This window comes from Solea solea, chromosome 3 (genome assembly GCF_958295425.1).
Source record: "Solea solea chromosome 3, fSolSol10.1, whole genome shotgun sequence".
Lineage (NCBI taxonomy): Eukaryota > Metazoa > Chordata > Actinopteri > Pleuronectiformes > Soleidae > Solea > Solea solea.
In genome coordinates, this window is record NC_081136.1 from 16781228 (window position 1) to 16795314 (window position 14087).

The 14087-nt window shown below is 39.2% G+C and overlaps 1 protein-coding gene across 1 annotated transcript in view; it reads right to left on the bottom strand.

Moving 5' to 3' along the window:
• The window catches only part of LOC131455969 (collagen alpha-1(XXV) chain), a 180945-nt gene that overhangs the window by 74429 nt on the left and 92429 nt on the right, over positions 1-14087 (bottom strand). Inside the window, exons 3-4 of the mRNA XM_058623895.1 lie at positions 4926-4970; positions 714-721 (exon numbers count right to left, since the gene is read on the bottom strand). Coding sequence (XP_058479878.1) covers positions 714-721; positions 4926-4970 — 53 coding nt within the window. The remainder of the gene's footprint in view (positions 1-713; positions 722-4925; positions 4971-14087) is intronic.

Consider the following 14087-nt stretch of genomic DNA (forward strand, 5'->3'; position numbering starts at 1 on the left):
ATGCACAGTGCCCACTTGACCAGGTTATGCAGTGAACTATCTCAGTCCATGGCACTTGTGTATGTGTAAGGGTTTGCATTCATCTCTCAATGGGAACTCTGAAGGTTTCCATCTGGTAAAAGGGAGTGAAATCTGTGATCACCCATCAGAATAATGAGGTGAGATAATCTGTTAGGGTTCATGGAGCTGGGTGGGGTTGAGGCCAGTAGCTTGGATATTAAAAACCAGTCTGTCCAGATGACAGGGGAAAGGGGGTCCATATTCATGGAATGATGGGATATAGAGATTATGTTCATAAAAGTGTGGTGTGTGGTGCAAAAAAAAAAAGAAAATCTCAAGTGGCCAATTTGCCATACTGTGATCTCTTCTACATTGATCGTCAAAGATATTGCTTTAATGTGACTGTTACTCCTGATTGAAGATTTTATGTTAAGCCAAGGCAGCTGGTTGCTGAATGTAGCTTCATATCTGGCCTACAGAAAAAAAAAACAGAAAAAAAAAACCCACACCAAAATGAATAATTTTATTTACCAAAAAATTCACAAATGTCATACTATTCAATGTTAAGCCAGTATCGGTCACATAAACTGCTCTTGACCTTCATGCTACTAGAAGTCTGTGACTCACTGCTGCATCAACCTGTTTTTTTTTTTGTATTTTTTACCTTCATGTGGTTATCAAATGTGGAGAAGATGTGAAGCAGGCATACTTACAGGAGGTCCTGAAAGAGAAAATTGGGAAAAAATACAGAGTTATTAGAGTGTGTTTTCAATCAGTGATCAAACAGAGTAAAATCATCAATGTTCCAGTGAAACCACATATCCAAAATAAGTAAGATGGGAATAAAACAGGCCCTTGCTGGGAATTTTTTCCCTGGAAAGGAACATTTTACAAAGATAAGTCTCTTCCATGATGCTAATTCCCTGTCTAATAAAAAGGCACTGTACAAAAGTAACCTACACTGTATGTATAGTACCGAACATATGTAAAAAGATATCTAATATTGTACAATATGGCTGGGCCTGGCAATCACATTTTTTTTACTTGCTATAATTTCACTATTACAAGAGGTTCTGCACTTCTGCACACCCCCTCATGGTTTTGTGAGGTAGCACTCGTCTTTCCCCCTATTACTGCTGTTTTAAAAAAGGGCAGCCCAGGGCCCAGCAGAAGGCAGAACTGAGCTTCTAACCTGAGGGATGCTCAATTTGCCCAATTGGTTACATATGGCCAACCACTTAACATCATTGAGGTGATAGAATATAGGCAGAATATAATGCTAAAGATATTTTCTAGCAATATTATTATAATACAAATAATGAGACATTCAGGGGTAATTATCACATTATAACACACTACATTTATTACATCCAACATTAAATGATATACTCAATTTAGTGTTTTAATTACAGTTGTCGATGTTATTTACTTCATTTAAAATGTATTTCTGTCTAAGATCATGTTTCGATTTATTTAGAATCATGTTTTAATTATGAAGTGTACCATCATTTCAAAATCAAAACACTTTCACCTTGAAATGTGGAATATCATCATGAATATTTTAACTGTGTTATATTGTGGTATAATTTTAAGCTCATATTGCCCACCCTCTACTTCACTTTTTTTCTTTAGATCGGTCCCCTCTTGACCAGACTAGACACTCATTGGCCCCCAGGTCATTTGTCATGTGCCAGTCCCAAGCCTGGATAAATGGGAGGATTGCGTCAGGAAGGCCATAAAAAATGTCTGCCAAATCAAATATGCAGATCATCCACTGTGGCAACCACTAGAGAAGGGTATGTGTGCCAGTGTACTTCGGGGCTCCCCCAAAAACCTGCAAATTATTTCAGGTCTTTATTAAAATTTTTGGAGGTCTTGTGTCCTTGAACTGTTCTTCTTCATGACCAAGAAAATGTGCAAATTGCTGTGTCATATGTGAAGCACACTGGGCTGCACTTTTGTGGCATTGTTTTATGGATCACTGGTTTACAGTAGACCACATAGATTTTAATAAACCTGCTCCACTGTGTGTGTTTCGACACAAATCCTCATTATAATCCATGTAAAATTAAATGGAATATGACATCTTGTTAAAAATCCATCCTCAGTGCTCCATCATCATCATAATTCACTCACTCAAGCCGAGTTTCACTTTCTGTTCCTATTCTGGTACGGCCAGTCATTTTCTCCACAATTTTTCATTTTCACTCTGCTGCTTTGAGTATAAAGGTTACCAAACTCCCTGATTCAGGGTATTGTGCTGTATGAAGCCTGTGATCACTGGCGTGATGGCGAGACTTGCATTAATGCTCCAGGGTGACACAAAGGTTACACAGCTGCAGTGGTGCTCTCAAGGCAATTTTTGTAAGATCAATTGTGATGAAAGGTTGCTCTGGCTCCTCAGTTTGAGCTTTGATTCCTGCGTTGGTGAATGCAGGTACACGAGTAACAAGAGCCGGTTATTCACACAGGGAAAATATGTGAGGTTAAGTCCAACATTTTCCAGCTTGCTAGAACAGTTTGAAGCTGTTTTCACTGCTACAACAACTTTTTTCATTTTCAACTGTCATGCCACGATTTTCCTTTCCATATGTCCCCCCTTAACACACAAGGGATCCTAATAAAGTATCTGATTCACTTTAAATGCATATGTAAATATCAATAAGCTTTTTTTTCCGATTGCTTCTCTCACCCTCTCTCTTTTTCTCTCTCACACACACAAATTTGTGGTAGCAGCTTGGTTACTTTTGGTTAAAGCAAATCATGAATTAAATATACTTCCCTTCAACAGCCACCACTGTTGAGAAAGGGGGAAATTGGATTTGCAGAGGGCTTACAGTGCATCATGCAACATGCCTGCTCTTGTAAAGGACCTAATTTTTCAGTTGCATAATGTGTCTGAAATATTTTATTTTCATCCTAAGAGTTTCACAACGGGTTTTTCTCCACTTTATTTTCACCGACACATCTGGGCAGACAAAGCAACTGCACATCATGAAGTGCCAACATCATGTGTACAAGGAATTCAGAAGCACTGGTTTTGTTTGAAATGCTATGGATACTTTTGCAGAAGCTGTTCATCACCAATGAACATGCAGATCAAAATAACATTCGAACATCAATAAAAAAAACTAGTCTCTTAAAACAAGCACCATTTCTGGTCAAGCTAAAAATGTCTCATTTGACAAGTGTAGTTTAGCGGTGTAATTTAGGTGATTAAACATAATTGTGTTTCTTTTTTGTTTCCTGTCCTTTCCTGTTTCCCCATTGTCAATCCTTGATTGACACTATGCCTCTCCAGTCCAGACATTGTGAGTGGCTATGATTGTTTGCTTGTTTCCGATTGATTTGTCAAGAGGAAGCCATTTACATTCTCCACATTTGCTTTGGCTGACCAGAGAATGAACACGCTGTCTTTGAACAATGGTGCCATTGGAAATACGCTTGGCATAGTGCATGTTTATTGGAAAGTTGAGTGCTACATAAACAAAGCTTGGCGGTATTTCAGAAGTGCAGCCAACCAGAACAGTGGACTGTTGTCTTTCTGTCATTTGATTTCTAATTTTTTCCTTCTTCCACTGCCTTTGAGTGGATTTGGTTTTATAGTATGTAAGAGCAGAGAGCCATGTCACACTGATCCAGCCTTAGATGAAAAACTGTACTCATTTGGCAAAGTCAGAATTGGCAAAAGTGGGCCACATGGTGGGGCATTTGGCTTCACAACAAGGTGATTGCTGGTTTGCATTCCAGTTGAGGCCTTTCTGTGTGGAGTTTGCAAGTTCTCCCCATGAGTGGGATTTCTCCAGATCCTCTGGTTTCCTCCCACGGTCCAAAAACATACAGAGCTTAATTGGACACTGTAAATTGACCATTGGTGTCATAGGTTGTTCATCTCTAAATGTTTGCTCCGAGATGGACCTGCCCAGGGTGTACCCCACCTTTCACCCTGTGTCAGCTGTGATTGGCTCTGGCCTCTTCCGCAACCCTCATGTGGAGGTTAATGTGGTTGAATGAATGAAGAATTGGTAAAAGTAACAGAATCATTGATACTCAAATAGCACACCTCAACTAATGTGTTAATTCCTGCAATTTTACAAAGTGGTGGCAGGATTTCGTGGTAAAACAGCAGCTATCCATTTTCTCTTAACAGATACAGTGTTTGTTTGCTGGGCTGTTAAACTGATACCAGGGACCTCGTCATAGTGTGTCACTCAAATTGTTTTCTTCCAAAGCGTTTGCTGCGCTCTGCTGCTCCACGCTCTCGGCACACCAATGCAACCCCACTCCAGAGGCCATTATCACTTTCCCTCGCAGGTGAGTGGAGTGTGGAAGCAGTGTTTCTTATAAGCGCATGTTCTCACTGTGAATTAAATTTTCGGCGACACACTCTGCCGAGTGTCACTGCACAGCTTGTCCATTTCCGACATACTCAAGGCTGGGCCCTGCTGGGCCAAGTTTGGTAAGTTAACTCAGGAGAGCGGATATGGATATCCCGAGTGCATTAAGAAAACTTGTTGCCAAATTTGTGAAGACCAAAAAACATGGGCTATTATGTATATATACACGCACTGAACATAATGTCTGGGACAACACTGGAGGCTTGGAGTGTCCCAAAGTTTCGACACGGACTTCATCACCTTGGGCAAGTTTGGGCATCGTATTTACTTTCCCAAACTTTTACTGTCAGTTTCGCTGTGAAAATCTAGTGTTTCTATGGTGACTGAAGCTGAAACAGTGAGCTCTGAAACCGCAGGGCCACAAATTACACATCCATAACCTATTTTGGCTTCCAAAGATATACAGTGTACTTTTACATGACTGTAAATGCAGGGCTATTTGCTGATATTCCTTAAACATTTCTGGATTAAGACAACAGTAATCTTTGGCTGGACACACATACACACATAAAACACAAATCTACATACCAGGTTCTCCATTGCGGCCTCTTCTTCCTCGCTTTCCTGGAGGTCCTGCAATAAAGAATAGAATACATATTAGTGAGGGATTTGTATGTTCTTTTGTTTGAATAAGTTTTTAAGAAGCCTCACAGTCAAACCACCCAGCAACAAGATGAAGAGCCACTGAAAAATATTGGATTTGGATAGGAAATCTCAAGGTTCATTAAGTATACCAGTTCTTTTTAAACAAGCTCAGGTGGGGAAAAAGCAACACACACAAAAGCACACTTCATCCTGTCATCCCCACACTGATTCTCCAGTTTTTAATTTGTTTATCCACATGCATTTTCCTGTTTACCATTTTCCTCAGTCTGCTGAAGCTCAGCATGAGAAGGAAAGTAATTACATGCTTTGTCAGGTTTTACATGTACGAGACTACACTGGGTTATAAGGTATACAGGTAGTTCTCAGAAAAAGGAAAAAAAAGCCTCCAAAATGACCTCCTACTCTGTGCAATACATGCAGTCCTTTGCTGAGGTTGGCGGCTGGAAACACTATTTCAGGAACTGGCATTTTGTTTGCTGTCTGCTCACAAAAGTGGGTGCATTCACAATTTATCCAGAGGGTGAGGCTTTGACTTTTAGACTAGCTGAACATTTAAGTTGAGCTCCTATAATACAGTTTCACAGTGGTACATGAGCATGCTCCACCTCTGAGGAGAACTTGTCACTGTGCAATGGAAAGGGTAACGTCTAAGAGGGAAAATTGCACTTTCCACCAGCATTAAAGAAACTGTCAGGAGCAAAGAGATTGAAAGTCAGAGTAACCAAGAGGAACAAAGATTGCTGTCTGGTTCAGCATTACAGGAAAAAAGACACAGACCCAAGTTCAGGCAGCAGCAACACTGTAAAGAGTTATTATGCAAATCCTTTTCATGTTCTTATGACCCTTTGGACTGGCAAAGAATATGATTGTCATTATGTTTAGAGAGAGAGAGAGAGATAATTACAAAGCATGTAATGGGGCTTAAGTAATTTTCTGTTTAGACCGAAAAACTCAAAATGAATTGCCTGGGTGTCAAAATTGCTCTGAGAGTTGATTTTCGTGACAGAAAGCTTTTGTGGGCAGCAAAAAAGACTATCACAAATGGCTTACTTACTTTAGATCACACAACCTTAAAGTCTGTATAAAACCCTGCCCTTCAACTTTAGCATGTTCCACCAACATACTTTCCTTTCCATATTTGCCCTCTGCTATCGCCGTCTGTCTATAATGAAGAGAAATAAAAGTGGCAAAGAAAAGAGCCTCTTTCATGCAGCGTTTGGCTGATTTATGGTACTCCAGATGTGTTATTGGGGTGCAAAAAGCAAGATTATGTTACACAACCCTTTGTATGATTCTTATAGTCCTCAATTTGATCCCACTGTTTGGCTCCACTTCAGCCTCCAACTCTGCTCCCTTTGGACAGTTTCCAGAATAATGTCAGGCACTGCCAGAGAAAGGTCCAAGCACAGTTTCAAGTACGTAACCACAGGTGGAGTTTGACTCTCACTTTACTATGGCTCACATCAACCTGGTTCTCTCCATAGGTTTGTTTTGTAAGGAAACAAAAGGGGGTTTACTGTACTTGGCAGCCGCTTCATTATTGCTCACTTTGAAATGACACTTGACACCATTGAGAGGAATATTTTGTCCGACAATACAACAATCTTCGTGATTTTATGGTATATTTCTGACAGCTGCTGAGAAAACATTCTCCACATGAAAGTTTTCGGTCCAGACAAAATACCTGCATTATTTTTACATATCTGGATTCCCAGTGTTCATCACAATATTTTTCATTCTGATTATACCCTATAAAGAGGGTCTCTCCATCAAACAAGCTGTGCTGGTAACACTGACTACAATTGCAAGCCAACACAAATGTTGGGACATTTCAGTTAATGAAATACAATTCAAAGAATAACTTTAAAACTAACACCAGGAACAGTCAAGGCAGGTTTTTCTGTTGGTTTATACTTGATTAAGACAATTAATTGACCAAGCATTGTAAGACCTGTGGTCACAAGTGAAATGAATAGGCCTTGTACTCGGTACCTGGGTGCTGAGCGAGCTTGAGCTGCCTGTCTAGAAAATACACAATTGGCCTGTTTTTTTCTCAAAATAATCCCAAATACAGTCATGGAACAAAGGTTTCAGGGAAGCAAAATTTGGCATAGAAGCATATGGTTAAGGTCAATGACACTGATTTACACTTGTGAAAGTGAAATAAAACGTTGATGTTCATTCAAAGGTTTGGTCAGGCAGAGTTTATGATCAGACACTGCAAAAGGGAAGTGGTGGAGCTATGTATTGTGTTATATTTTCGAAAATAAGCAGTTGAGAGCTATTTCACAATGCGGAACCAGAGAGAAAAGGCATCAGTGGAAGTACTATTTGGCATTATTATTAGGCACCCAGCAGTGCAGGTCTAGAGATGGCAATGTTGGTCTGTTGGTTGAACGGTCCAATGCTTATTGGATGGCTTGCCAGGACATTTGTGCAGACATTCATAGTTCCCGTTAAGTGTAGCCTAATGACGTGCTGATCCCTGGACTTTTCCTTTCCTTTTCATTTAGCTCATCAGTGGGTCAAAACTAGGCTTTGACCAAATCACTGCAAAATGAATAACATTCCTCCCCAGCCTCAGCTAATAACCCCGAAGGCAAGGGACTGGAAAGCATTCACTTTCAGTGTGTTGTTTAACCAATCATGTTAGAGCAGACTTTTGGTTGCCCACAGGTATTTACATGCAGATAGATGTTAGCCAAGACGTCGCAGTAGATGGTGTCTCATCCTCAACTCTATTCTTATGTCTCACCTCGCTAGTCAGACTTTAAACAGTGTACAGTGGATGGTAGATGGAGTCTTGGCACAGATAAATGGTGTTTCCCCTAGAGGCTAATACATTGTTAGTCTGTTGATAGCCAGTGGGCTATGAGATAGGCCTCAGCTGATTTGTTGGCAAGTTTGAAACCAAATGTACACATGAACTGAATGAAAGGAAGCTTTCACCCTATCACACTGCAAACTAGCTTTGATGTGACTGCTCGACAGACGTCTTGGTCATTATTTTTTATTATTAAATCATCACATAGAAAGTTGGCACCCATTGGTCAAACACAAAAAGTTACAAGAAAACTTCCCATTTTGAGAGTGTGTACACAGTCTCAAAATGTATTCATTTCCATCTATTTCATTAAAGAGAGTCTTCTACAATCACAAAAATGTTTCTGTTCCAAAGTACATAGTCATTTTAATGCTATTTGGCACAATGATTCCCATGCAATTGACAGTATTGTGAAACATGCTGTTCTAAGCCATGGCTGTATTGTTTTTGAATACTTCTGGTCATGTTCTTCATTACAACATTATTGAAATGATATGCATTGCTTGACATAATAAACTACTTGTTTATACTTCATGTTTTGAGACAAATTTGCATTTTCCCCATCATCCATATAATATTTATTGGCCTGAACAGTCAACAACCCTGGACTTCTCTATTTCCCTCCGATCAATCAGTTTTAAATAGACCAGGTCAGAATAATTTACAATACCAGAGAGATTTCAGAGCTTGATATACCATAATCAGACCTCTCTTCTCTCTCCAATATACCATGTCTTAAACATAAAAGTCAAGACTTCTGCCAAACATAGCAAGCTGAACTACAACAGTAAATCAGACATGAAGAGAAGTAACTTTAATTTTCTCACTAAACTCAAATGAAACTGTGTAGAATATGACCACAACTTTTGAACTTTCCCATATTTAAATGTCATCAGGTGAACAATAACACTTTGTAACACAAATCAATAATCAGAGAAGTTAAGAAAAAAAAAGCATTTGTTTTTGCACTGAAATTATCAACCTGTCCTCCATCTGAAACATACATATAGGTTGTTTTTTTCAACCCCTGAAAACGTACATATAGGTCGTTTTCTGAAAATGTGACTGTGGGTCGTTTTTTCAAACCCCTGAATGCGACATAAAGGTATGTTTTTACTAGTATTTTCCAACTCGAATATGCACGGATGTTACTGAGGTTAGGGTTAGGGCAAAAAAGACAGGGTTAGGCAGTGAGCCGACTGCCGGTGCCGACCTCAGCAAAGCTACTAGATACCGCGTCTAAGGCGGAAGTGGTTGCTGTTATGTATACAACCTGCATACGACCTATATGTACGTTTCATTGGAGAACAGTCTCAAAATTATTTAAAAAAATATATGTTCACTGTGTGTATTAAAGGAGATGGTGTTGACTTGAAAACCAAACAAAAAAAAAGAAAAACTCCTACAGGATTAAATTAAGAAAGGTTCACATCAACTCAGTGCCAAGCTTAAAAGAAATTCATGTTTGATTCGTTCTGCTCCACAGTTCCCATGGTTCAAACAAATTTCCCTTGAATTGTAAACAAGAAGTCTATTCTATGGGTGCCAAAAGTGCTGCTGACCTGGCTGTTTATACACGAGTCATAAAAATACAATGCTCAACATGAATGTTTGAGAGAAATGTCATGGTCGCACAGTGTGTGCAGTGTTGATGTTTTCAGAGTTACATGAAATTGCTTCACTGGTGTTTGGTAGAGATACAGGAAATGGATGGTCCTTCTAAGATGGAAAATTTTGTTCAAGTGATAAGGTTCTTAAAACGTACTGCTGCCATTTCAAAGTAATCCTTGAATCCCCTGTTAAGGAATACATAAGGTTATGTCATGGCTGTCAGGATTCGGCATGATTTTGAATCGAGGTTCTGTAACTCTGGAAATACTCGCATTAGTGGGTTCTGTTGTTGAAAACATCTCCATCAGCCCTCTTATCCTTGCTGCACCCCAAACCCTGGGGTTTGTCTTCCGTTGTGATTTTTGACATTTTCCGTGACTCACTTGCAAATGTCTCACTATCATTTCAGCTTCAGCTATGTTTGTCTCTCTGGCTTGTTGTGAAGAGTCTGGTTAAACTGGCAAAAAAAGGGCAGGGTGCAGGCAGGTAGGCAGTCCAGAAAGTGACAGATGGGTATGCCAGACCATTCTTCAATCATTAATCATTTAAATCAGATAGCATTTTTTTTTTTTACAAATAAGATAAAAAACTTATTTGTTTTGAAAGAAAATTAAAAAGAGCCTACCTTTATGTATTGTCTGTGCTAGCATAGCCTGGCTAACCCATGCACAATTGGATAGACCAACAAATCAGACCAATGTGTTATGTTTGATTTCATCTTTCTTCCTGTCATCAGAATTAAGTGATCAGCTGTGCTATTTAAAAAATACACTGGTGCACCTTTAAGAGGTTCTAAATGGCTTATGAACATGGGTCTTCAAGTTTAGTTGAGTAAGATGCTCAGAATAAAACAAAAAAAAACTCTGTTGATAAATGTCTTGATTTGAAACAGACTTTAATATAGTCAATTAAATCCCACAACATGGATAGATTCATTTATTCAACCTAGCAGCACTTGGGTATCCAGGTCAATCGAAATAAAGCTGCACAAAAGCTGGCTTTCTACTGTACAATCATTTGTTATTGTACAAGCACATTTTTGTGGAAATGCCTGGCAGAGATGACAGCAATTCTGATCCAAGACCCTTAGTACTCGACATGACAATGAATAAATCAATACATGAAATGCTAATTCACAGAACAATGTGTTCACTGTCAAAGGGGGAAGATTAAAACTTGACCACAATTTTACAATCAGCCTCGTGCGTGAATGTCACTGCTCTCCTCATCTTCAAGGGGATGTGTATTTTTGTCAAAACATAAAGTGCAAAGTTTAACAGCTACCAAAGTGACCTGCCAGCACAGCTACAGAATATGGACATGTCTTCCAAAGACAAACATGATGTAAAACATCTAGCCTTGTTTTTTACTCTTCTTAAACTAAAGAGCAACTCTGTCGGATTAGACGCTCAAGCAATGTTTCCACTATATTTTGCAAATAAGAAGTGCTAAATTATCAGCACTGCTGGCAAGTCATAAAGCCACAACTACTTGGACAACACATTTGTTATTGGGGACCCATGGACAAGAGGAAAGGAATTAGGCTTGTAACCGGAGGGTTGCCAGTTCAAATTCCAGGGTTGGTCAAGGGCTGCTTAGGGGTCACCCAATCCCCATTGCCCCCTGGGCACAGATAAGTGCTGCCTACTGCTCCTGTGCCTGGTTTATGTATGTTCACTCCTGGTGTGTAAAAAGGATGGGTTAAATGCAGAGGTCAAATTCACTATCACTAAATTTTGTGTGTGCAAAAATAACCAATTCTACACTGTTCCTATGCGGGATTCACACATATGCATCACATTAACGCTCAAAGTTGGGTAGGTGGATGCTTGGTGCTAGAGGTATAGCTATCGGAGGTTTGCAGAGCAGAGTCATGGATAATTATGTTGCTTGCTAATGTTGCTAAAGTAACGAAAATGTTCACCATGTTATCACACTGCAACAAAAATCAGAAATGACCTTGTTCCAGAACTCAATTTAGGTGAGTGAGGGAGTGAGTTATGTGGCCACACCTGAATGAGGAAGTTAGGATTAACTCTAAATCTGGGGTTAGAGGGAGACATGAAAAAGAAATAAAAAACACGGGCTTAATGGTTGGTCTAATGGCAGCATCAAACTATACTTTCATTTTTATGCTTTTATTCGTACAATACTTTTGGTTAGCGATCAGTACAGAAGATAATTATCCTGTACACACACTGAAAAAGTTCAGTGGTCCACATTTATCTTGGTTTCTCCATGTGCTGTTTATTAATCTACTGCATTGACCACACAGGTATTTCAGATTAAGGGTTGAACTTAAAAATTTAGACAGCACAAAGACCTGATTCAAGACGATTTTGCCAGTCATCAGATAAGAGTACAAAGTCATCTGTATTGGTAAGAAAAAAAATAGGAAACGTGTGACCTGGTAAAGTGGCTACGGAAGGGCCAGTACTCAGACTGACTTTCTGAACCACTTTTAATCCCTTAACTTCCTAGGACCCTTACATTGTAAGCAAGTTGAAGAGTCAGACAGTAGAACAAAGAGTTTGTTCTCAAAGAGCATTATTGTCTTTTTTTAAGGCTCTATGGCCCTAATACCTTCAGTTTGTTCAATTGCTCTCACAACTCAACTTTGACCATGGTCAACTATAGGTTTGTCTAAATTCATTCAGTGCTACATGAGAGTAGCACTGACACAAACATCAGCACTTAAAGGAAGTGAGTCAATGGAAGGCCAGAGCTCCCTGAATTTTGATGTAAATCCCAAAATACCTCGCAATTTCATAAGCTATTTCAAAAAGCAAACTTATTATGAGCTATATTTAACAGTGGGTCTTCAGAGGCATTCTGTTTGGATTACTTACAACCCAAAACTACTGCAGTGTATTGTAATACATACTCATGGAATAATTCTCTAACCAGTTTAAAGAGTGCTAAGCTATTAGCATTTGGTGGCAATTTGAAGTCTCTATTGCTACATAGAGGTTTGGCAACATGATATAAACAGCAAATTCTGTGGGGGAATTCAGAGGCCTATTTTAATTTTTCCAAGACCCACATTTAAAGCCCAATTCAACCTATGAAAACAATGTTCTAAAGGATATCTCATATTATTCCTATATTATATTATTCTGTGGCCTATATCTTCATTATCCTTATTTCCAGCTGCACTTAACTCCAATGCAACCATTTCCTGACTGAATATAATGATTACAGCCATTTCCTAAATAATTCTTTGTAATTATATTTAATCTGTTGCCCAGAAAAGAGACCATTGTGTCTAGATTTTACATTTACTCACGTAAACTTAGTTTTTTGTCCATTCATTTTGTCACCGCATATACGCACAAATGCCATGAGTTTCTTTAAGAACATTGCACTTAATATATTCTAATACACAAGTGTTCACATTGCTTCCCAAAAATAATGTAAATTCTGATCTGCACAGTTTTAATTGGGCTGTACAAAGCAAGACAGATCACTGATTAGGGCCTGAATTAAACAACACAAATAGCCATGAGGTGTAATGGACAGTGACGCCAGCACCTCATACTAATGACACTCAGTTCTGCCGTTTTCAATTACAAGACATCATCAAAATGCAGAGTTCTGATCACTCACGAGTCTGTGCCAGTGTTGTTATCATTATGTTTAAGCAAATTCACAGCACCAACAGGACACTTGTTAATGTCAGTTCGTCCCGGAGACAAAACCCAGCAGGATTTTGAAACTAATTACACAAAGCCACATTCATTATCACACAGAAAACTGCAACTGATTACAATTTTTTAAGAAGTTGATGATGCATTTTGGTGTCAGATGTGGTCAGAGGATGTTATCAATTCGGAGCAATTTCATTCCCCCACCCATTCCTGATGAATTTGGCAATATTGTGTGTGCGTTGGGTCCTGTGCTGTTTGTCCAGATGCCACTTATCAGTTCATTAAACCACAGTCATGCTGCAGCAGGTTCCATTAACACTGTCAAGCAGATTAAAACTAATATTAAATCTATCTGCATTTATTTCTCCCTGCATGGCAGTAAGAAAATAGACTTTCCCAATAAACTTTTCATTCTCACCTTGACAAAAGTGGCATTTCCACGCAGCGATACTAGTGCAGCCCCCAATCTATTTAAAAAAGAATTAAACACTCTAAACACAATGGTGTGGCTTTGAATCCTGTCTATATTGTATTGCAAGGGTTTCTGTTAATATTGTCTCAGGTCTGGTTGGGTTCAGACAGAAAAAGCCACACTAACGGGGACTGCAAAGAAATCAATTATTATGATATCCTTCACAAAGTTGCATTTCAACTTTTGATAATTTAAATAATTCTGTAATTTACCAAACTGAAGCGAACTGTATCACTTGGTGGAAACTGCAAACGATGCATGCCTGCAGTGTCAGGGACTGAAAATATTATAGAACAAGCAGCTCTTTTTTCTAGGTCTTTGTCTGACATATGCACGCACACTGGAAGAAGACAGATGACATAAATGCAACTATGCCTGGCAGGCATGCATGGATCATCTGAGCTTTTGCTCTGGTTCAGTGTCCAGGCTGGAACACTCCTGAGGAGGAAGCAGGGCCTTTGAGAGAGTCTTTTCATCACCTTCAGAGATCAATGTGTTTTCCTCTGGCAACAGGCTGAGTGCTCGGATAC